Consider the following 26,940-nt stretch of genomic DNA (forward strand, 5'->3'; position numbering starts at 1 on the left):
TACTTGCTCGGTTATTTTGTCAGTAATTATGGTAACAGATACGTCAGACGCAGAAAAATTGCTATTTAAACTAAAACCCAAAAATCGTGTAATTTATTTGATCAAAAGTGTTGCAAACTCCCAACAGATGGCGCATGATCGCTAAATCTGCTCCCTTGTAGAGAGTTAAAGTCAAATAACTAAATTTTGGTATAAAAATTTTTCCAAAGCCTTTATCTGTCTTTTTTTAGATTAATGAACTAATTTTCATCCGTGATACTATAATTATCATTAATATTTTCTATAAATCACATACAAATTAAAAAAAAAATGCTTCTATCTATTTTTAAAATTTCTGAAAATTTACATTTTTGTCGAGAATCATTTCTTGTCTGAATAATTGGTCAAATTAATTAAAATAATTTTTCTTTAAAAAGGTTCATCGGCAAGAAAAAGACACCAATAGGTTATGGATATTGGTTCCTTTCTCACGCACTAGTGTTGCTTCTCTTTACAGACTATCGTTCACTTACTTCCACTCACGTAAAATATCGAAAGTCGCTAACTTCAAACATTTCTTATAAAAAAATGAATACCGCTCGTTTGTGTTATTTTTGATAAAAAATACTTGTTACAACTTCAATTAAATATTCTCAGTTTTTCAAAAAAATTCTAAGAAAATTATGGTTGTTATTCTATAAAATGTTCACTCTATGGTCAGGATAAGGAATACATGTTAGATGTACGATTTTTAATTGCTTATATTTCGAAAATTAGCACCGCAAAGACTATTAAAAAAATTTGTTTGTATAAAGGATACTTAAAAGGACGCGTATTCAAAAATTGAAGAATATTGTAAGAAAAGTGATTTTTCACGGAACCTCCTTAATTCAAGTGAAGCTATTTATACACGGAACGAACAAGATGACACTGGATATCATCCCAGATTATACTCAGTGATATCTGTGGTGAAAAAAATTTCAGATAGTAGCTAGAAAAATCCAGATTATACTGGGTGATATCTGGATTATACTCATTGTAATCTGGATTATACTAGCTACTATCTAAAAAATTTTTCACTCAGTATAATCTAGGATGATATCTAGTGTCATCTTGTTGTTTCCGTGTACACAGAAAAAAAAAAATTCTTGACTAAAGTGTAAATTTTCTTGACTCAAGAAAATATTAAGGAAGATTGAAAATTTTTTGAATGATGTCAAAGTTTCTTGAGTCAAAAAAATTTCTTCTTGCTACAAAATAATTTTTTTAGCAAGAAGAAATTTTCTTGGCACAAGAAATTTGTTTTTTTTCTGTGTTTGCTTATAATAATGGAAACAGATATTGATATTGTTCTGGAAAAAAATTAATAAATTGAATTGTTCACCTTAACAAATTTTTGAGTCAAAAAATCTTTGTCTGGGCATAATTTTTATTTCTTCTTAGTATAAGTAAAAAATATGAGATTAATAACGATGACAATGACCAGTACGATAATTTTAATGATAATCACAATTAGTTAGCACTATAATGATGATTTTGATGATCAGAATGATTATAAGATTGATAATGACTTATTCTCTAGTTTTTTTGGCTTTTATACTTATTTCTTTCACATTTTTTACATTTATATACCTGACTCTCATTTTGTATAAGCTCTCTATACTTCTCTGTGTATACCGCTCAGTCACTTGCATTGCTTTACACTGTAATATAGAAAGTCGATGTAAATATCAACCACTACATGAAAACTTAACAAAACTGAAGAGACGCGCGCCCCAGTTACCGGCATTCACGATTGTACCCCCAATTTCTCATTTCAAACATAAAGCTTGTTCTTTAATCAACATGTAAAGTAGGAATGTACCTACTTATACTTTATTTTTTTCAAGCATATATTTTTTGGTAAGAATGAATACCATACGAAGCTGCTATAAACAAGACAATCATGGAACTGAAAAAGTACTGTACATTGTCCATTTATAAGAAAAGTAACGTTATGAGACGTGGGGAAACAAAAAAATTGTTCCAAGAATTGGTAGAAAAGTTATACACGTATATAGATACTAAAAAGTGCAGTTGGATATATATGTGTAAATTGATGTTGTGGCTATGGATTCAGGCAGTTGGTAGATCGCCGTGAAAAATTTAAGCGATTCGTTCCAGGATCCTGGCAGTAAGTAAATTGGAAAGTTTATAATATAAAAGGAGAATATCAAGAAATTCCAAGCGCAGAACAGAAGGCTGCTTTACTAAATTCATTGTATAAAATGAAAAGTACACGCCAGTCGCTGCAATACTATTTTTCACGGGGAAAAATAATAAAGGAAATGAGACAACCGCAGTAATCATGTTTATTAAAATATGAGTGTAATATATATAATCATGAAAATGATTTATGTATTTTTAATTAATGATAAATTTTTATTAAATTAAACTCAATAAATTTTTTAATTATCGTTAAAAATTAATGAAAATTAATGGTATAACGATAATAATTTATGAAAATGTGGAGTTTAAATTCTGAGATTCAACAAAAATTTAAACCAAGTTAAAATGACAGACATTAAACATTTTTTTAGACTTTTATGGCAATTAAATATGAAAATTAAGTTAGCCGACATCTAAAAATTTTTAGAATTTTTTTTTTATTGAAAATATTATAAAAAAATAATTAAAAAAATTTTTATTTGTAAAAAACTTGATAAACTGTAAGTACAATTTTTAAAAAATATTTTTCAGTTCTAATTTAATAATTAAAAAAAATCAAAAAATTAAAAAAGTCAGCTAACTTATGAAAATTAAGTTAGCCGATATTTAAAAATTTTAAGAATTTTTTTTTTATTGAAAAAATCATTACAAAAAAAATTTTCATTTGTAAAAAACTTTAAATGCGATTAAAAAAAATTTTTTTTGTTCTAATTTAATTATTTAAAAAAATTAAAAACTTCGGTTAACTTTAGTATTATAATAATTTTTATTTTTAATAACTATTTGAAATATTTTCAGAGGATCATTAATATAGCCTGAAATATCCTATACCCTTCATGCTTAAACATATTATAAGCATGCATTTTTACACCGTTATTAATTAAGCTCTTGTAATGTGCGTATCAGTAAATGATGACCAGACAAAGGTACCGTACTCAAAACTTTGAAGGTACTGCTAGAAAATTAGTTGACAAATGAATAGGCATTATTGAAGTTTCTGCTATTAGTTAAATTGATGAAACGAAGTACACCATACGCTTGGCACGTAGTAATTTTGAGTGATTGTTTAGATGTGTTCCACCTATTTTTAGGATTCAAAAATTTTAAAATTAACTTGAGTTATTAATAATCCAAGGTTTTTTTTATTTTGTTTTTATTCATAACAAAGCGATAAATAATATGCTTTTAAATTTTTTTATTTTTCAATTTAGAAATTGATTTTTTGTGTTCATTTTTAACGTTTTTCATCTAGTTAAAAATTCAATTGTTAGTGCAAATAAAAATTTTGTATGCATACATACGGTAAAAATAAATTCTACAGGCAACGAACAATAGAATGGTTTTGTACAAAAAATTGCTCAGTGAATTAATAAAATCACTTGGAAAACAATGAGAACGTAATCAAATCACAATCAACTTTGTTTTAATTCTGAGGTAGCATTTCTATTGATTGTGTTGAAATTTTTATGATTTATGGTTTATAAAATTTATATCATGTTTTTGGTATATCTCGATTGAATGGGTAGCGTTGTATTTTTTTTTAACAAATGAATTATTACTCCTTTATTTTTTTGATGAAAATAAAAAATAGAAAATTGGTGAATTTTTTTAAGTTTCATTAATATAATATGAAATAATCTTAATATAAAATATCAAAACAAACTTAAATTTCTAGTCAAGTGTAATAAATACTGTCAAACAATTTTTAATCTTTAATTCTAATATAAATTATACAAAAATATGTTTACAATATGTCATATGTTATTAAGTTGTTTTTTGTTAGATATTTTTAAAAAGTTAAATTCATTAATGACTATTGTTTTATAACTTTGTTTCCCTCATAACTTAGCCCCATTAAAATAATTAAGTGTATACCAGAATAGTTTTTAGTATGTTGAGGAAATAAGAAAATATAAATGTTTAGTCGGAAGTGTTAATACTACTTAAGTTCTCCAAGATCAACTGAATCAACAACATATATATATATATATATATATATATATATATATATATATATATATATATATGCCAAATAATAATTTTTATAGATTCCAAATTCAGTTTAGAAAAATAAAAGTCTTTTACTAAAATAATAAAAAATTTTTACTTTTAAAAAACTTTTTTTTTTTTTTTTTATAATAACATGAATTCAAGTATTTTATCTGTAGTGAATTATTGTGACACAGTAGACCTTATGATAGGTAAAAATGGTCAAAATTTTATTTGAGAAAAAACACTTATAATTATTAAGAATCATTTCTTTAAAGAAAATAGCTTAATAATACTATAGAAAATTTGAAAGTTAAAAATCTTAATTTTAGATAAATTTTTTTTTTGAATTTTATTTTGCAAAAATTTTGAAAGCATTTTTATATTAACTAGCAACCTTGCAGTCACTATCTGGCTGCCGTGATTAGTGAACCATAAATAAATAAAATTTTGCTTTATTAAATAATGACTTTTGTTAAATTGCACTGTACTTTGTTAAGGAAGTTCGAGCGTAACTAATGAGTCAAGATAGTGTTAAAATTTTATTTAAATTTTAGTTTTCCCAATATTCGTCAAAATTCTTTATTTTAATTAAAAATAATTTAAACAATTTAATAATTGATGATTTTTACTTATTTAATAAAGTTAAGTGATAAAATGACTTTGGTATTTATTATTTGCCGGAATAAATAAACAGATTTGGCAATAGCGCGCTTGATTATACCCATAACTGAGACGTGGATGAGTGTGTGAGTTAAACATTTCTCTCTCTGTAACTATATTTCTATCCTTTTCTTTTTTCTCAGCTGTTGACGCGATGTTGTCAAATCTTTATTCGAATAAATGGCTGACGATAAACGAGTTACAAACATAAAATTTAACTTTAAATATTTCAAAAATTATATCGGTAATGTATTATTATTAAATTGTTTTTATATTTTGCAATAATCCAAGTTTCTTGTGTATAGTTTTTTACCCGTTAAAGTTAGGAAGTTAATATTGAAAAAAATAATTCAAGTCTCGACAAAACGTTTGTCCGCCATAAGAGCCCGTGTATAAGGAGATAAAATATGTGATTTTTAAAATTTAATATCTAAATAACTAAACGGTGAAAATCTTTCATATCAAAGCAAATTTTAAGGGAGTTGGGAAAGAACGGATAGGGGAAAGGGGGGGGGACCTACTCAGTGGGAATTTTTTCCGTAATTGAACAAATAATCAGACAGCCCAGACTGGGAATCGAACCCAGATCTCTCGGTTACGCGCCAAGGGCTCTACCAGTTAAGCTATCCGAGACAAGTACTGACTACTTTATTCAGTCACGTATATAAGACCCACCGAGCAAACAACGCCACCGTCCATCTTACGGTAAAGAGCTATATCAAAGTAAATTTTAAGGGAGTTGGGAAAGAACGGATAGGGGAAAGGGGGGGGGACCTACTCAGTGGGAATTTTTTATTATAATCTTTTTTAAATTTTGGGATTAAATAAATGGCGTATTTATTTATACGTATATTTAATTTCAAAGCTCAAAGTTGGAAATTATTTTTTACATTAGATTCGCTCGAACCTCCTTAAATATTGATATTTTTAAAGATACAAGCTCATCCAGATATTACACTGATCAAGAGCTTTCATTCAAAAATTTTTCGTCTTGATTCAAGACAAGTAACTTCTTCAAAATTATTTTCTTGGTTCAAGAATTTGTCTCTTAATACACGTTATTTTTTTTTCAGCATACATATTTCTTTATGAAATACATACTGAACATTTAATAAAACATAAATGAACGTGAAATTTGTAGTTTTATTGAATAAACCGTAAGGGTAAGCCACAATTGCTCGAATACATATTTTAATTCACCGAAATCTAGAGACAAACAATGCATAAAAGTAGTATGGAAGAGAATAAGAGCTGTTGTCAAGCCCGTGGTTGGACATAAATTAACCGTCAGTTAAATCTCCTACGGCTTAAATCCATCATAAATAACTCGCGGTGCAGATGCGTGCAGTATATAGTATATATGTATATATACTATACTCGCCGGTGTATTGCTTCCCCTAAATTATTACGAAACGATTGTAGTAACTCCCAGCGTGGTCACAGCCCCCAGCAACGTGTGTCCACGCATTATGTCTCTCGTCACTCCCCTTTAGCGTGTAAATACATAGTTTACACAACAACTATAGTGTAATTGAGCAACTGGGTGTACTTTTATAGTTTCCTAGAAAATTAACTAAGGATAAGTCAAAATATAACTATTGATTTTTTTTTTTTTTTTTTTTTTATAATAATGAGTCACTCTGATGGTCGATTGTATTTTAAGATCAGGCCTTTTTTGAAACTTAAAAATATTTTCTTTTTTTTTTTCAATAAGGTTTCAATTCAAACTTAGAAAAAAGATTTGCTCTATTAATACTATTTTTATAGAAATGTAAATCTGGAATTTTAAAAATATTAGCAATAATTACTGAAGAAAGTTTTTGACTTTTTTATTTACACTGTTAAATTCGGATTACAACATTCAAAAATGCTCCATCTCTAGATACATAATTAAGAAATGACCTTTTATCTTGTAAACTATTGACATTTTTAAAGATTTAAACTCACTTTGACATTACACTCATCGAGACCTTTCATTTGAGTACCCACATCAATTTTTCATATATTTTATATATTATATATATGTATATATGGAAAATATATCAAAAGTGCATGTGGGTACTCAAATGAAAGGTCTTGATGAGTGTAACATCGGGATGAGTTTATATCTTTAAAAATATCGATAGTTCACAAGACACAAGGTCATTTCTTAATTATATGAAATTGCACTGTACTTTCTTAACTATTAACATTTTTAAAGACATAAGCTCATCCCGATATTACACTCATCAAGAGCTTTCATTTGAGTACCCACATGCATTTTTGATATATTTTTCATATATACATATATATAATATATATAAATATATGAAAAATTGATGTGGGTACTCAAATGAAAGCTCTTGATAGGTGTAACATCGGGATGAGCTTATATCTTTAAAAATGTCAATAGTTTACCAGACACAAGGTCATTTCTTAATTTTGTTAAATTGCAATGTACTTTCTTAACCATTGACATTTTTAAAGATATAAGCTCACTCTGACATTGCACTCATCGAGACCTTTCATTTGAGTACCCACATGCATTTTTGATATATTTTTCATATATACACATATATAATATATATAAATATATGAAAAATTGATGTGGGTACTCAAATGAAAGGTCTCGATGAGTGTAATGTCAAAGTGAGCTTATATCTTTGAAAATGTCAATAGTTCATAAGATACAAGGTCATTTCTTAATTATGTATCTAGAGATAGAGCATTTTTGAATGCAGCCTAAATACTTAACATAATAAATTAATTAGTGCTGGGAAACCTTAAAAAGGCACAAATTCAAATCAAAACCTTTGCAATGACACTAAATTTCACTAAAAAAATCGATTTTATCATATAACTATCCACACCACAAAATTGTTCTTATTCTCTTAATAATATAGATTAACTTAAACCAAGAAAAATTTTTTAGATTAAGAATTTTTCTACTCAAATCAAGAAGATGAAGTTCTTCCCTGTTTAAAAATATTCATTGAAAAATATTAGAAAAAATTCGCTCTATGCAAATTAAAGATATTTACTCAAAAATTGGAATGATTAAAAAAAATTCAAATCTTATGATAGTGAATTTTTTTCAATGAAGTTTAAGTAAATTTTTTTTCTGCATAACCATGGCTGCATATATTACAATAAATGAAAATAATTTTAAAGAAAATATTGAGAAAAGAAAAAAAAGGTTCATTTAAAGATAATCTCATCTTATTTAACTCATAAAGAGTATACTCTTAAATATTTAGTATGAAAATAAGTACCTTGGTTGGGTTTTAATCCGTGTAGCAGTTCCAAGGATACAGTTATTGGAGTCTTATTAAATTTATGACACGTATACCACTAAATGGTATAACCAGCCGTACCAGAAAGTTCCATGGGTATTTTCAAAATAATAAACTTGGTATAAACATTTAAAAGTTAACTAAACATATCCCAGTTTTATTATTATTTTATTTTTATCGGACGATTTTTTCCATACGATAAATAACAGCAAGTTTAATATATAAAGCGTTTGTGTCACGTTCGGAGCGTTGTCTGTAGAGCGTGTAGTATAGCCGTTATATAGATGGAGTTATATATACACTCTATATAAGTGATCTATGACGGAAGATAAACCACGTGTGTTCAACAAGTGTGTGCTTGTTGAAGATAGTTGATCAAGACTATCATAAATTTTATTTTTAAAATTTTTTAAAAATTTATTTAAAATAACACTGTCTATAATCCACCGGAAATGGAGACTACTTTTATCTGAAATTTGTTATTAGAGGTGCGCCAAATATAAATTATATCTTTAGTCTATTGTTGTCATTATACTTCGTCATATGTGTTGAATTTTTTTTTTGAAGTAATTTAATATTCACACACATTTAATTGGAGAAAAAAATGTTAAGAATCTTTTGTTATCTGATACTATTAAAATTACAAGGGTAATTTAATGTCTGCTCACTTTTTATTTGCAATAAAATAAAATAATAAATATCAAATAAATTTTTCTTTACTTTTATTAAAATTTTTTAAACATAAAAATATTTACTGATAAAAAAAAATAAATAGATTCAAAAGAAAAAATTTTTAAACTAAAAAATCATTTTAAAAAATTTTAATGTATTTAATTAAATTATTAATAAAATTATAAATAATTATTAAATCAAATTAAATTAATTTAAGCTAAGAAAATTAAAAAAAAAAATTATTTTTCTTGATTCAAAACAAATTATTAAAAATAATTTTCTTAATTCAATAATTTTTCTTTTTTATGAAATTTTTATTAGAAAAAAATGAAATTTAAAAAAGTAAGTGCAAAATTTTTTACAAGGTTCATTTTTAGGTATTAAATTTTTTTTCTTTAAATAAAAAATCTGATATTTATTTTTCTTACAAATATTTTTATGAATTTATATTTTGGGCCTAAATTAATTTTTTTTTTAATTTAGAATGTAAACCCTTTTTTTATGCAAGGAAATTTTTTTTTAATCTAAGAAAAATCAGTTGCTTTAAATATTTTTTTAAAAAATTAAATTGCTATACGTATTTAATATGTAAATTATCTACAAGAAAGTTGTTTGAATGAAGAATTTTTTTAATGAGCTGATAAAAAAATAGAGATATTAAACAAATAAAGTCATAATATAAGTTTAAGATGTAAAGAAGTTTTGTGAGCTTGTTGTGTGAGAGAACACTACGAGATTCATTGATCGTTCAAGATCATGTTACTTGTTCCACTCCATATATATATATATATATATATATATATATGTATATATACAGAAAACTAACATAATTATTGTGAAGCCTAACTTATGAATGCTTGGGACTCTTGTCAGTGTTGTGTAAAAATAAATAAAAAACAAGTCATCGAACTTAAATCATTCATTAAAAATCAAAAAATGTATCATGTATAAAAAATCAAAATTTATATGATATGGTTAGACGAATTATTATTAAGTAATTACATATAGTTGAATTTTTTTAATTTATCAATGAAGTAAATAAGATTAAATATTAGTATTTAAAAAATTAAAGTTTTCTTCATTTGTAATCTTGTAATGATTTTTAACTAATTCTAAAAAAATGAATTTTTTACGACTTATATTCTTTTCCTAGAATTTATTGTATCAATTATTCTTTTTATATATGATACATCCCTAAACTATATGTGTTTTCGTGTGTTTGACAACTATTTATGAGCTTTGTTCTTGTGCAAAAAAAAAGATTCTTGACCAATGATAAATATTCTTAGTTAAAAAGATTTTTTCAATTTAAGAAAGATATTATATAAAACTTTTTTAAATTTTCAACTTTGATTTTCTTCTTAGTTTTATTAAATTTCAATTAGTAAGTTCGCAAGTCATTAACGATTATTGCCAAATTTTTAATAAACTTTTCTTTAATTTTCTACCTTGTATTTAGCTTTATTTTATTGAAAAATTTTTATGTAAAAAAAAAAACATTTATAAAAACTTTCTAGAGATAATTTTAAGAATTTTTTTATAATTTTTGCTTATTTGTAATTTTACAGTTGCCTGAGGATGTCTTTTCAGAGTAGGGGACAAAATATCACATGAATGGTTAATTAATAAAAATAAATTGAAACTGAAAGTGTATTGGGTCACTAAGTTATTTAACAAAAAAAAAATTTTCAGCAATTATATATTTTTTTTAGAGTCGGTTTTAACCTCTGTGATCATATCGCCGACTAGAGCAATCATATTAAAAATTAAAAATTATTTCTATCTCAAAATTCATAATATTATACTTTTCACATGTGTGTTATCCATTGAAATTTAATTACTCCAAATATAAAATGAATTTATGTAGTAAGATGATAACACTGAAAAAAAAATTCTTGACTGTAAATTTTCTTGACTCAAGAAAATATTAAGAAAGATTGAAAATTTCTTGAATGAAGTCAAAATTTCTTCTTGCTCCAAAATAACTTCCTTAAAATTTTATTGGCACAAGAAATTTATTTTTACTGTGTAATTTTTTTATTAAAATTTAATTAACATCAAAAACGGATTTTAATTGTTAATTTAAATGATAAATAATTATTTATCTATTTGAAGAATAAAAAAAAACAAGTGCAGCGACAAAAACACATCTGCAAAGTAGATATAAATATATAAAAGCAGATGGATATATTATCATGTGTTAGTGTTAGTTGTAGAATAACCGGATGAGTAGCTTTGATTCTTACAGGATCAGTTTTTCGTAGGCTACTACCTGTCGCAGCTCTATCTAAAAGATTTAGAGTTTCTTTCCCTTAGAAACTCGTATATTGTATAAGCACATTTTGAACGGTAGATTCTTTTATTGTAGTAAAAGATACTTGAGACCCATCAACACACAATGTTGTCACTTCACTCACAGATACAAGACATATTCTATTATAATTTATAATATTCTATTGGATGAGTGTTGAAATAATGAAGGTAAGCTTTGTAATACTCCACTAAAAGACTTACGTCCTATATTTTGGTGTAGTGATGATAGAAGTAAGTATCTAAAGTAGCCAAAACTACAAAACACGTTTAATGGAGTAAAGGAGAAAGGACGATTGAAGGTGTGTATAGAGAAAGCCCGAGAATCCAAGGAAGATTCTCCTCAAGGTATAGATATAGCAAACCTGACTGGATTCCTCTCATCGTCATTATGACAATATATTTTAAACCCGAGGGAATCATTGGCCGAGACAAGTCCCGCGGGTTGCCAAAGCCTGCCGCCCTCTTTGTCGGAAATTTTTCAAGCGCACAAACAACTGTAAGAGAACTAAAATACAACCAAACTAAGAATATGATCTTATACTTTCGTTTCGATGATGATGAGAAAGAAGAAGAAGAAGAAGAAGAAGAAGAAGAATAACATAATACCCGTCAAATATTCAAAGATTATATGTACTTTTAGCTTATTAAATATCTTAAATGCTTCTCAGTACGCAGACACACAGAAAAAAAGGCTCACTTGAGCCAAGAAAATATTTTTCTTCCGGATTATTTTCTTGAGCGAAAAAAAAATTTTTTTTTGACAAGAAATTTCACTTATTCCAACAAAATTAATTCTCTTGCTTTCAGAAATACGGATCTTGATCTAAGAAAATTTATTTAAGTCAAAAAAATTTGGTTATGAGAAAATTCAGCCTCTTGATCCAAAAAATTTAGTTCTTGATAGAAGTAAATTTTCTTGTCTTGAGAAAATTTCTTTCTTGCTCCAAAAAATTAAATATAAAGATAGAAGTTAATTTTCATTAATATTTTTATTGATTAACATGTCAAATGGGAAAGATCAAATAATATTTAATCATTTTTTTTTCATTCAATATGTATAATTGCACGCTAAAATAATATAAAATAGGTACCAAATATTCAAGAGAAAAATTTTCTCAAGGTGAGAAAATTTTTTTCTTAGCTGAAGTAAGTGGCACTACTTTCCTAAAGTATCTAAAAATCTTGATCAAATATAAAAATTTATTGTATCAAGTATTTATGATAATTTGAATTAAGAAAAAATTACTTCCATCAAGAATAGAATTTCAAGAAAAATTTTTACTCCGGCCAACACAACTTCGGTCTTCTTCAGACAGCCGAAAATTTTCTTCAGCCAAGAATTTTGTTCTCCAGTCAAGGAATGTTTCTTTCCGTGCAGCCTAAAACGATTCTTTACATTTTTTTGCTCTTAAATATTTACTTTCTAAACAAGCAAAACAATTACATAACAAATGATATAATAAAACATACATTGCTTCAATTAAAAAGATAAAATCGTCTATATTATCATTAATCAATAATTTAAACTGAGTAATTTATGACGCAAAATTTATTTAAGCGAAGAAAATCTTGTTTTGAGAAAATTCAGCCTCTTGCTCCAAAAAATTTAGTTCTTGATAGAAGTTAATTTTATTGTCTTGAGAAAATTTTTCTCTTGCTCCAAAAAATTAAATACAAAGATAGAAGTTTATTTTCATTAATATTTTTATTGATTAACATGTCAAATGGGAAGATCAAATAATATTTCATCATTTTTTTTCATTCAATATGTATAATTGCACGCTAAAACAATATAAAAGGGGTACCAAATATTCAAGAGGAAAATTTTCTCAGCTGAAGTAGGTGGCGCTGCTTTTCTAAAGTATCTAAAAATCTTGATCAAATATAAAAATTTATTGTATCAAGTATTTATGATAATTTTAATTAAGAAAAAATTACTTCCACCAAGAATAGAATTTCTCGAAAAATTTTTACTCCGGCCAATACAACTTCGGTCTTCCTTCAGGCACCCGAAAATTTTCTTGAGCCAAGAATTTTGTTCTCCACTCAAGAAATTTTTCTTTCTGTGCATAGGTAAGTATTTTTTTTTTTTTTTAGTAAATTTTGATATTTAAGTGCATTGTTATCGATTTTTTTAGGGGAAAATAAGAATAAGAATAAAGAAACAAACTATTGACTTAGAATAAGTAAGAAGAGGAAAAGCCCGGTTTATACAACAGGCAAATATTTCACGTCGAGGAAGTGGAGTTTAGGGTGAACGAAAATAGTGTGAGGCAAAATGAGGTAGAGTAACCGAGGAGCCTCGACCACAGAGAATCCCCTTTGTCGATTTTCTTCTTCTTCCTTTTTTTTAGTTCTTTCTTTATTTTTTTTACGACAGTACAAGGCGGCGTGACTACACATACATCCTCAGGTTAGTTTTTATAGGCCTAATATATGTATATATATGTATATACTTTGGATTAATGTTGAAAACAGGGAGAGAAGTATAGTTTGTACTTGATATTGGAAGCAGGCAATGTTCCCATAAACGTTACATGGACACATATGAAAAAGGGCGCCCTATAACGTACAATAATGTAACTCCTAATCTTCATGTCTTGGTTACAATCGTTAAATTTACCCGTATAAGCAAGAAAATTCGGGTTTATTGACGTGACTCATGCTTGTAGCTCAAAATTTTGCCCTTTTATGACAAAACGACGTATCTCGAAAATTATAGTTTAAATAGCGTAAAAAGTTTTAACAAAATTTTTGAGTACAATTTAACTGAAAAATTCATTTTTGTTATGACAAAACATTGTAACTCGAGCTACGTTTTCTTTTCGTAACAAACTAATCGACATTCTAATTAGTAAATTGTCTAACTCCATTTTAGCGAATCTTCCATTTGTACGAAAAAATTAGTTCAAAATTTATTATCACTTTAAAAAACTATTTAATATCATTAATATCTAATAGAGGTATAATATTTTTTTTTTATCATTCAAATAAGTTATAATTGGACTATTGCTACATCAAAATGTTAAAAAATCACCCTCTAAATAATAAGGAGTTAGACAAATTGCTAATTAGACCGTCGTAATGCTCATTTTGATAAATAAATTAAATTGTTATGACAAAATGCTGTAACTCGAAAAATTAAATGTTATAATAACTGTAGTTCCGGACTTTCCGGAATTCTTCAGCTCGTCATAGGACAAGTTAATTATAAAAAATTTACGAGTTACAGCGTTTTGTCGTAACAATTTTTAATTGTTGTGTAAGGCCTGAAAAATGTCGCTCCAAGGGCATAAAAAAAATTTCATCTTGACACAGAAAAAAAAATTTACTTGAATCAAGTAAATAATTTGGAAGAATTTCATCTTCTTAATTTGAGTAGAAAAATTCTTAAACCAAGAAATTTTTCTTAGTTTAAGTAAATTTTACTTAATTCAAAAATTTTTCATCTTGATTCAAGACAATGAAACTCTTCAAAATTATTTTCTTGGTTCAAGAATTTGTCTTTTGATTCAAGTTAACTTTTTTTTCAGTGTATTTTCATTTTTTTTTTAATTTCTAATGCAAAACAAATACGTTTTTTTTCTTCATTTTTTTTATACGCACATTTGAGGAGCCGATTTTCAAAAGGGTATTTTTTCGCATTTTAAAAGAGAATTTTTTTGAACTTTTAAATATTAATTACTTTGAGAATTATGAAGATTTCTAAATAAAAATCTAATTGTAGCTTCATAACCGATAGCACTTTACAGTTAAATAAAAAAAGTTCAATAAAAATATTTACAATTGAAGATAACCAGTTTTTTGTCTCGATTAATAAAAAATGAAAAAATACCCTTTTGAAACTCCTCATTTGATCAACATTATTGGCATAATTAATTAAATTAGTAAAATTTTGATGATACCCTATAATTAAGTGATACTAAAAAACCTTTTTAGCTTTGTTACGACAAAACAGCGTACACTGAGAAAAAAATACTTTTATTAAGAAAATTTTCTTGATACAAGAATTGATGTTCTTGAAAATATTCAAAAATATATATTCTTAGCTCAAGAACTTGTTAAATTGATTGAAATAATTTTGACTTAATTTAAATAAAGCTCATCTCTTGTTTATCTATTATCCAAAGATAAATATTGATGCTCTTTTCTTCAGAAATTAATAATTAATAATAATAGAATATTTGATCGTCATCGAATTTTTTGAACCAAGAAATTATTAATTAAGTAAAAGTACACTGATAGAAGGATTTGTTTATAGTTAAAAATATTTGTTAATATTTAACAAATCATTTATTAGAGACTACTTTTTAGTCCTTAACAAATATTTCTTAGTATTTAAAAAGATTTATTAATATTTAATAAATGAATATCAGATTTATTAAATACAAACAAATGATTGTAAATGATAAAAAATATTTATTTAATACTAAAAAGTGGTCTCTAATAAATTAACTATTAACAAATATTTTTTGACACAAATAAATCCTTCTATCAGTGTATTTTTGTTTTTTTCTTAGTGTATATTGAGATACGTCGTTTTGTGATAATAGGGCAGAAAAACTCATAAATACATACATAGATATAAATAATAAATAAATATAATCCTGCTACTGAACTATCCTCATATACAGTATGGCTTTAAGTTCAATTTCACTTAGTTCAGTTTCTCTTTCAAGAGAAAACCAGACAAGGGGAACAAAGAGAGCAATAGAAGAGATACACCGGAACGACTTTGCCGCTCTACTATAAAGTACGGATTCACCAATGCAGAGGGGTCTTATATGAGCTTTACGAGCGAGCATTAAAAACGTTTCCCTTATGGCGACGTGATCCGAGGCCTGTCGAACAATGACTATATGTATCCTATACACTAGACGAGGCCCCAGACGTAATCACGTAATATGTACGTATATATGGACAGCATCGACATAAAGGTCAATCTCTCTTCTCCATAATAACATCCCATAAGTTTAGTTTGCTTCCTCAACGGCTAAGCGATAACACCGCGAAATAAAACTTTCCCTCTTAGTCTATTTGGATTTTATTTTCAGACGCTGGGAATAACTTCAAGCCCACAGGAATTCACTGTTACTTTTTAGGATGAGAACTTTAAAAGATCCATCAACCCCTCATCTGCGCGCATTATTTTATATAAAAGTATTATAGGTATTACAGCCGGTAATGGTGTTAATACCACGTTTAATTGCCATCGTAAAACCAACTAACAAAAATACTATGACGCATCTGACTTTCTATGGATACAATATAAGTACCTATTATATTATAGTATGTATTAAAGTTATATATCTTTACGTTTGTCTAACGATTTTTAAACTTTAACGGTTTACGTCTTTCATCTTCGTTTTATTACGTTCCACCATTAATTCTTTGTTTTCTCAATGTAATTGAGTGAGTAAATAATAGGTTCTTAAAATGCAACTATTTTATTGCCTATTTGATCGTTAAGTTTGCTTATACGTCTGAATTCAGTCTGATATTTTTTTTTTTTGGAGCACATTTAAATCTCAGTTTAAAGTTTACTAAAATTATTCTACACTGTTGGAAGGGTTTGTTTATATTTAATAACGACGGTACTTTTGTAAAACCTCGTATCTCTCATTTAAAATACATAGAAAATACGAGGTTTTACCAAAGTACCGTCGATAAGCTTTATTAACTGTTAATAAATGATTTTTTAACATCATAGGATTTAATAAATATTTTTTAACATTCAATAAATATTTATTTGGAAGGAAATACCATTTATTAACAGTAAATAAGTAATTATTAAGTACAGTTTATTAACTGTTAATAAATATTTGTTAATTATTAATAAATAGTTATTAACTATTAATAAACGTATTTTCCTGCCAAAAAATATTTATTAAAATTTAATAATTGTCTTCAAATAAATTAAATTATTAATAGTTAATAAATTATTTTATCAGTGTAAAAGTTTATTAAGGAGGTCCTTTCGCCGCCAATGTAAAATAAAAAATATTAGATTATGAGTAAATTTAATTTTTTTCTAATAGTTAAGGTCCTTATTTATCTAATAGTAAGGTTTAAATTATACTTTACCGGACAAATTTTTGAAAAAATAAAATTTTTAAATGTTAGTATTTGTTCAGAGTCTTACGAGAAATTCACACGTTTGCAGTATTTCTCAAATTATACTATCAGTCATGGATTAGATGAAGTAAAAAAAAACTAAAAATCAGATTTTCGAAATATTCAGATTTCTTTTTTTGCAATAAAATATATCAGTTACCGAGATATTTATTGAGAAATTAATATTTAAAAATCACAAAAAATTCTCAAGTAACCTACAATAAAATGGAGTCAAAACATTTGGCAACGTTGCGTAGCGCGCGAGCTTCAGACCATTCAATAAATTCAAACTAAACTTTAACGCGCTTATGTTTTTCATGCATACTTATTAGTTAATTTATTGTTAACAAATTTTCATAATTCATAATTGAAAAATAAAATAATTAAAAAATACTAGCATTCCTGCCATGAGACATTAGAATGTTATGGTTTTGTGACTATAGTATATTACACACCTAGGGAAGTAAAGTAAGAAATGTCTCAGATCACATGTAATTGTTGGCCGAGGCGAAGCCGAGGTCAACAAACATGTGATCTGAGGCTTTCTTATTTACTTCCCGAGGGGTGTATACTATTTTTTTGTCCGACGAAGGCGGAAAGCGGCAACTTAGTTTAGCGCAGCGGGACGAAAGTTGCCACTTTCCGCCCGGAGGGCAAAAAAAACATTTTTAATTAATTTATTTATTTACACTGACTGCAAAAAGTTAAACACGGTTAAGGTTATATTGTGCAAATAAAAATGTAAACAACCGAAATAAAGCGTTGCCAAATCACGGACAGGTTACTAACAGCTGATTTACAACAGTCAAATTAATTTTTGTATTTAACTATTTTTTTTTTTTTATTTTCAAAATTTCAACGATTAATGCCTCATATACTATTTATTTTTTAATTTTAGGAATTTTTATGGGTTTTGTATTTTAATTTATTGAAAATTTACTACTACAGTTGTTATGACTCAACTGGAGCGAAAGGACTTCCTTAAGGAGGTCCTTTCGCCGCCAATGTAAAATAAAAAATATTAGATTATGAGTAAATTTAATTTTTTTCTAATAGTTAAGGTCCTTATTTATCTAATAGTAAGGTTTAAATTATACTTTACCGGACAAATTTTTGAAAAAATAAAATTTTTAAATGTTAGTATTTGTTCAGAGTCTTACGAGAAATTCACACGTTTGCAGTATTTCTCAAATTATACTATCAGTCATGGATTAGATGAAGTAAAAAAAAACTAAAAATCAGATTTTCGAAATATTCAGATTTCTTTTTTTGCAATAAAATATATCAGTTACCGAGATATTTATTGAGAAATTAATATTTAAAAATCACAAAAAATTCTCAAGTAACCTACAATAAAATGGAGTCAAAACATTTGGCAACGTTGCGTAGCGCGCGAGCTTCAGACCATTCAATAAATTCAAACTAATTTATTTATTAACACTGGCTGCGTTCAAGTTTGCTAAGTTCTTGCAGATCTTAGTATATTTTGTAACAACAAGTTAAAGTAACTATATTATTTTTTTAAAAAATCTATAACAAAACAATGCAAGGTATATTTATTTAAGTGTGTCTAAAATTAATTTTTTGGTAGATAAAGTCAGTCCTGCTCAGAACTTAGTAAACCCGAACGCAGCCACTGACTGCAAAAACTTAAACGTGGTTAAGGTTATATTGTGCAAATAAAAATTTAAACAACCGAAGTACAGCGTTGCCAAATCACGGACAGGTTACTAGCAGCTGATTTGAAAGAGTCAAATTAATTTTTGTATTCAACTATTTTTTTTTTTTTTTCAAAATTTCAACGATTAATGCCTCATATACTATTTATTATTTAATTTTAGGAATTTTTATGGGTTTTTTATTTTAATTTATCGTATATTGACTACTACAATTGTTTTGACTCAACTGGAGCGAAAGGACTTCCTTAAGTTTGATCACTGCACAAATTACTACTTAAACACAAATTGAGTATAGAGATTTTCAAAAATAAAATTTTCTAAATTAGTATTTTTTTATCTTGAGTTATTGAAGAAATTATAAAATAGAAATTAAATTAAATTTTAGATTTAACTATAGACTGAAAATAAATAAAAGTGGCACTGAAATTATTAAGAAAGTTTTAAATATTTTATTATAAAATAAAAAATCTTTTTATAAATATTTTCTCATTTAAATAATTTAAAATATATATCAGTGATTTTTATTAAAATTTTATTGAATTCTAATGCTGATTATATGTATATTAAATAGATTGTGGGTTGTATTATGAATTATTGTAAATTACCATTCGGCTTATGTCTAATTTATTGTTATGATAAAAAATAAATAAATTTAATTAATAATTATCTGCGGATACTGTCAGCATTAATTAAAATAAAAATTAAAACCAAAATAATTGGATTTTATAAGAATAATTTATACTTTTTAAAAATATATTATGAAAATCATTTCATATAGAGATTGTTTGAATTAAGCTAAAAAATTTTCAAACCGAGAAAAATTTATTAGACTTAAAACTTTTCAAAATTATTTTCTTGGTTCAAGATTTTTTTTCTTACATCAAATTATTAGCTAATTTTTTTAGCAATGTAATTTAAAATGAATAATTTAAATACAATTTTTAAAAAAAAATTTTCTAATTTTTAAATTGAAGAAATAAAATTAATTGGAGTATAAATTATTAAAAAATATGAAAAATTAAGCAAAATTGATGAAAATAATAAATAAAAAATTGTGAAATAACTCCAAAAATAAATGACATATTAAAAAACAAAAAATTCTTGTTATTTACTCTTGAAATTAAAAAAAAGGATTATCATTTATATATTTAGATATTTTCTACTTCTGGCCATTTAGGATATAAAGTATGTAATTTGTTTATAGCAAACAAACGTTAAACGAAGGAACATATTGTCGATGGTTATCTAAGAACACTGATAAATAATAGAATAAATAAGAGAATATATGAGAAGTGATTAAGTGATAAATGTTAATTTGAACAATGAATTAAACTCGGTGCATTAATTAGCAGTTAATTTATCTATGTGGGCACTTTCATTACACTGATGGTATAAAAATAAAAGTACAAGGTGAATGAGAATAAAATAAAGTATATTATATAGACAAAGTGACGGGAGTTAAAAGAGATAGAATTCAACTCCCATTCCCTCCTACTGCCTTTTACTTGCATAGTGCGTGTAGGTATGTATTTCAGTGTACATGTGTCGTAAAGTATGTATAAAGTGTAACTGTAGTGGAGACGATTAATCGGCCAGAGAACCAGTTTGTCAGAAATAAAATCTTCTCAAACGATCGTTTGACCGTTTTGCGTTGCATCAACGCGCGCTCATCTCCTTTTATTCATTTTATTCGCACATCTAGTCTTAATCTTGAGTAGTGTTTTGTACTCACTAACTGTCTCTTACTACGATAGTAACCTTTTTTTTTTTTTTTAATCATTAAAAGTCTCTTTACCTTTTTATCTTTTATAATAATAATAATAATGATACATACATCCCAAGCGTCACATTAAAAACTGTTGACTTTTTTGGTAAATTTTATAATCAAAGATTATTAATTGTCAATTTAAATTCAATAAAATATTATCAAAGTAAATTTTTATCCCAGATTATATTGAGTGAAAAAATTTTTCAGATAGTAGCTAGTATAATCCAGATTACAATGAGTATAATCCAGATTATAATGAGTATAATCCAGATATCACGCAGTGTAATCTGGATTTTTCCAGCTACTATCTGAAATTTTTTTTCACCACACAGAAAAAAAATGTTCTTGAATCAAGCATATATTTTTTAAGAGCTCAATATTCTTGGTTCGAGTAGAAAAATTCTTGATTTAAGAAAATTTTTCTTGATTTAAAGAAATTTTACTTAATTCAAGAATTTTTCATCTTGATTCAAGACAATTATCCTCTTCAAAATTATATTCTTGGTTCAAGAATTTTTCTTTTGAATCAAGTTAATTTTCTTTTCTGTGCACAGATATCACTGAGTATAATTTGGGATGATATCCATTATCATCTTGTTCTTTCCGTGTGGGATATTACATTACACACAAGTACAAGGTTTAAACTTACCACCAATTAGCCTGGACGCAGTGGTAAGGTGTGAGTAACATCAAAATAATGATGAAAAAATTTGGAGCAGCTTTTCGAGGCATATCTTTTTTGGTTTAGACTTTTTTTTTTTTTAATTTACAATTATCACTTGAAAAATTCCGAGATTGTGTTTGTGTACTTGCACCTTAATTAAATTTCACCCTTTTTAGTTTTATAAATTAATAACTACCCTTAAACTTTGCATATTATAATAAATCACACGTGTTTTATAAATAATATGATTTATTATTATTTTATTATTTTTTTTTTAATTTATTATTATTTTTTTTTTTTTAGTATTTTTTTATTATTATTTATTATTATATAAATAAACACTTTTTAGAGTTTAAAATAATTTTCACTTGAATTTTACATCTTTTACATATAATTATTTATTAATGGCGAAGCATTAACATAAATTAAATAAATTAAATAAATTACTCCGTATAATTAAATAAATTATTTAAATGACAGGTTTAACTAAAAAGGCTGTCAATAAATACAAATAAGTCTTTTTAAATTATTTTAAAAAATTATTCAGGTAAATTTACAATAAACTGACAATTAACGAGCAAGTGAAAGACATTTAAACACACGAGATATCATCCGGTAGACGATCGCATACGTACTGCGGCTGACTGTGGCTGGTTAACACGAGGAAAAGGGCAACTTTGGCCTCTCTTCTCGTCAACAGGCGGAGCTTGTCCGTTGATCGTCGAACTCTGATTGGTTAAACGAGGGAGGTTGGTCTAACTATACACATTTCTTTTGCGCTCTTGTCATTTCAACGTGCTCTTGCTCACCGATCTTTTAAACTCCACGGTTTCTTTTACTTAGCACAAATGGATATGTGTTGCATAGACATTCCGCAAATCCGTTTGTATTTTTATTCCCAACTCTACTACTTTTACATGTTTCTTCTTCTTCTTCATCTTCATCATCTTCAGATCTTTCTCATCATCATTAGCATCGTGATCGTTGTCTTTTAACGTCGATTAATCCAGTGGTGGTGCTCACCACTTTAACTTGTACTGAAGTTAGCTGTCACAGCTGTCAATTTTTAAAATTTTTATAACAAATCAATTATAATAAAAATTTTCTAAAAATTTTCACTTGTAGTTTTTAATAATTTTTACATGTGGAATTTTTTAATTAAATTTTTTTTTTGTAATAATTTAATTGATAACATTAAAGTTGACGTTTTTAATTATTTTAATTATTAAATTAGAATTAAAAAATATTTTTTAAAAATTGTACTGACAGTTTATCAAGTTTTTTACAAATGAAAATTTTTTTTTATTATTTTGTAATCATTTTTTCAATAAAATGGGTTTTTATGGTTAAATTTGGTATTGTTGGAAAAGTCTTGACCTAGAAGAGTTGTGCCTTTTCAAGGTTTCATATCATTCTCACCAATAGTCAATTTATGATGATAAGTATTTAGGCTGCATTAGAAAATGCTTTATCTCTAGATACATAATTAAGAAATAATCTTGTATCTCGTGAACGATTGACATTTTTAAAGATATAAGCTTACCTTGACATTACACTCATCGAGACTTTTCATTTGAGTACCCATATCAATTTTTCATATATTTATATATATTATATATATGTATATATGAAAAATATATAAAAATACATGTGGGTACTCAAATGAAAGCTCTTAATGAGTGTAACATCAGGATGAGCTTATATTTTTAAAAAGGTCAATATTTAAGAAAGTACATTGCAATTTAACATAATTAAGAAACGACCTTGTATCTTGTGAACTATTGACATTTTTAAAGATATAAGCTCATCCCGATGTTACACTCATCAAGACTTTTCATTTGAGTACCCACATCAATTTTTCATATATTTGTATATATTATATATATGTATATATGAAAAATATATAAAAATGCATGTGGGTACTCAAATGAAAGCTCTTGATGAGTGTAACATCGAGATGAGCTTATATCTTTAAAATTGTCAATATTTAAGAAAGTACAGTGCAATTTAACATAATTAAGAAATGACTTTGTATCTCGTGAGATATTGACATTTTTTAAAATATAAGCTCATCCCGACATTACACACTGATAGAAGGATTTGTTTATAGTTAAAAATATTTGTTAATATTTAACAAATCATTTATTAGAAACCACTTTTTAGTCCTTAGCAAATATTTCTTAGTATTTAAAAAGATTTATTAATATTTAATAAATGAATATCTGATTTATTAAATACAAACAAATCATTTTAAATACTAAGAAATATTTGTTTGATACTAAAAAATGGTCTCTAATAAATGATTTGTTAACTATTAACAAATATTTTTTTAATACAAATAAATCCTTCTATCAGTGCACTCATCGAGACCTTTCATTTGAGTACCCACATCAATTTTTCATATATTTATATATATTATATATATAAATATATGAAAAATAGATAAAAATGCATGTGGGTACTCAAATGAAAGCTCTTGATGAGTGTAACATCGAGATGAGCTTATATCTTTAAAAATGTCAATATTTAAAAAAGTACATTGCAATTTAACACAATTAAGAAACGACCTTGTGAACTATTGACCCTTTTAAAAATATAAGCTCATCCTGATGTTACACTCATCAAGAGCTTTCATTTGAGTACCCACATCAATTTTTCATATATTTATATATATTATATATATAAATATATGGAAAATATATAAAAATGCATGTGGGTACTCAAATGAAAGCTCTTGATGAGTGTAACATCAGAATGAGCTTATATCTTTAAAAACGTCAATAGTTAAAAAATTACAGTGCAATTTAACAAAAATCATTATTTAATAAAGCAAAATTTGATTTATTTATAGTTTACAAACGGCAGTCACTTCGTGACTGCAAGGTTTCTAGTTGCCATAAAATTCTAAAAAAATTTTTAATCTCTGTCAACCTTAGTGTCATTTCAACTTAGATTATATTTTTGTTGAATCTCAGAATCTAATCTCCACATACAATATGAATAAGTACATATATTTATGAATGAGCAATTGGATGTTGTTCTAAAGGGTGATTAACTTTAAAAAGAAGAGAAACAAATGAGAAGACGATGATTTCACCTGCTCTTAAGGAACCCTCATTGTCATCGGGTTTAGAAACTTAACTTGAATCACCCTTTCTTATTTTTCCCTTACTCAGAAAATAACTCTTGGTTCATGTAAAAATGATTGTTATTTATCATCTTCACCGTGAGGGGTAACTAAATAAAGTAGAACTTTTCTATAAGTAAAGAGTCAATGTATAGTAGTACAGAGTGGGTTTAAAATGAGTTTTAGTGTACGTGGTTGTAGGCTCAAAACCCCATCATCTCATTCAAGTGTGTATAAGTTCTACGACTTGTCCCTGGTACGAACGAGAATGAGAAAGAAGAAAATATTGTGGAGAAATGAACCTGGTGGTTTTAACGAATAACGGTATACACGAGGGGAGTACTTGGTACATTGGTATTGTTACATGCTCCATTCTCGTGCTGTTTGCTTCATTGTCCGTAACTAATCAGGCATCTCGTCAACTGCTAATATTACGACTATACACTAAAAGGCCACAATTGGCCTTACCTATCTTATAAATCGTTCAAAAATAATATTTAAAAATCTATTTTATTATTATTAGTACACAATAATTCAAAATTTTACGACTCTTAAGACTGTTAAATGTGGACATTCACAAATGTATACCTACACCTTTTTCTGTCGGTTCATCTTTTTTATTTTATTTAACAACACATATTTAATTTAACTCCTCTCTCTTATTGATATCTGTTTCCGGAAGAGTAAAGAAGGTTGAGGGCCCTGTCAAACTTCTCCAAAGTTAAGGGATTCAACTAACTCTCTGTTTGTCGTACAAATATTAATATATAAGTTAAGACCCTGGCAATATTTTAAGAGCTATCTAATTTTATCTATACTACGAAATAATATTTTTTAATATTGAGAAAAGAAACTACAGATATTTTTACCCAGGTGAGTTGTATTGATTTAGCCCTTATGTTTATATTGATTGTAAACTTAATCTGCCGCCTTAAAGTTTTTCAAGTGTATTTTATAATATCATGATAATTGATCCACGAGATATATAATAAGCCCTAACTCTATCGATATCAATAAATACTCACAGGAGTATTGAAAAAAAAATAATACATTTTAGTCGATCTATCGAAAAATTTCTTGACTGGAGAACAAAATTCTTGGCTCAAGAAAATTTTCGGGTGCTTGAGGAAACACCGAAGTTGTGTTGGCTGAAGTAAACATTTTTTGAGAAATTCTGTTCTTGATGGAAGTAATTTTTTCTTAATTCAAATTATCATAAATATTTGATACAATTAATTTTTATATTTGATCAAGATTTTTAGATACTTTAGGGAAGCAGTGCCACCTACTTCAGGTGAGAAAAAAATTTTCTCACCTTGAGAAAATTTTTCTCTTGAATATTTGATACCCATTTTATATTATTTTAGCGTGCAATTATACATATTGAATGAAAAAAATGATGAAATATTATTTGATCTTCCCATTTGACATGTTAATCAATAAAAATATTAATGAAAATTTACTTCTATCTTTATATTTAATTTTTTGGAGCAAGAGAGAAATTTTCTCAAGACAAGAAAATTTACTTCTATCGAGAACTAAATTTTTTGGAGCAAGAAGCTGAATTTTCTCAAAACAACAAGATTTTCCTGGCTTAGATAAATTTTGCGTCATAAATTTCTCAGGTTAAATTATTGATTAAGGATAACAGACGATTTTATATTTTTAATTGAAGCAATTTATGTTTTATTATATCATTTGTTATGTAATTGTTTTGCTTGTTTAGTAAGTAAATATTTAAGAGTAAAAAAATGTAAAGAATCGTTTTAGGCTGCACAGAAAGAAAAATTTCTTGACTGGAGAACAAAATTCTTGGCTCAAGAAAATTTTTGGGTGCCAGAAATAAGACGGAAGTTGTGTTGGCCGAAGTAAAAATTTTTTCTTGAAATTCTATTCTTGGTGAAACTAATTTTTTCTTAATTCAAATTATCATAAATACTCGATACAATAAATTTTTATATTTGATCAAGATTTTTAGATACTTTAAGGAAGCAGCGCCACCTACTTCAGCTAAGAAAAAAATTTTCTCACCTTGAGAAAATTTTTCTCTTGAATATTTGATGCCCATTTTATATTATTTTAGCGTGCAATTATACATATTAAATGAAAAAAAAATGATGAAATATTATTTGATCTTCCCATTTGACATGTTAATCCATAAAAATATTAATGAAAATTCACTGCTATCTTTATATTTAATTTTTTGGAGCGAGAGAAATTTTCTCAAGACAAGAAAATTAACTTCTATCAAGAACTAAATTTTTTGGAGCAAGAGGCTGAATTTTCTCAAAACAACAAGATTTTCTTGACTTAAATAAATTTTCTTCTATCAATATAAATATTTTTTAAAGCAAGAAAATTAATTTTGTTGAAATAAGTGAAATTTCTTGTCAAAAAAAAATTTTTTTCTCAAGAAAATAATTAGGAAGAAAAATATTTTCTTGGCTCAAGTGAACCTTTTTTTCTTTTTAGTATAAGACTCAAAAACAGTC

The 26,940-nt window shown here is 26.4% G+C and overlaps 1 protein-coding gene across 1 annotated transcript in view; it reads right to left on the reverse strand.

Annotated features, from left to right (window-relative positions):
- The window catches only part of LOC123265815 (protein Wnt-1-like), a 64,588-nt gene extending 43,036 nt beyond the window's left edge, over window positions 1-21,552 (reverse strand). The window contains exon 1 of the mRNA XM_044729733.1: window positions 21,307-21,552. Within this exon, the coding sequence (XP_044585668.1) occupies window positions 21,307-21,389 (83 nt within the window). The 5' untranslated portion in view covers window positions 21,390-21,552. The remainder of the gene's footprint in view (window positions 1-21,306) is intronic.
- Window positions 21,553-26,940: the final 5,388 nt, after the last annotated feature.

Source organism: Cotesia glomerata, linkage group LG5 (genome assembly GCF_020080835.1).
Source record: "Cotesia glomerata isolate CgM1 linkage group LG5, MPM_Cglom_v2.3, whole genome shotgun sequence".
NCBI lineage: Eukaryota > Metazoa > Arthropoda > Insecta > Hymenoptera > Braconidae > Cotesia > Cotesia glomerata.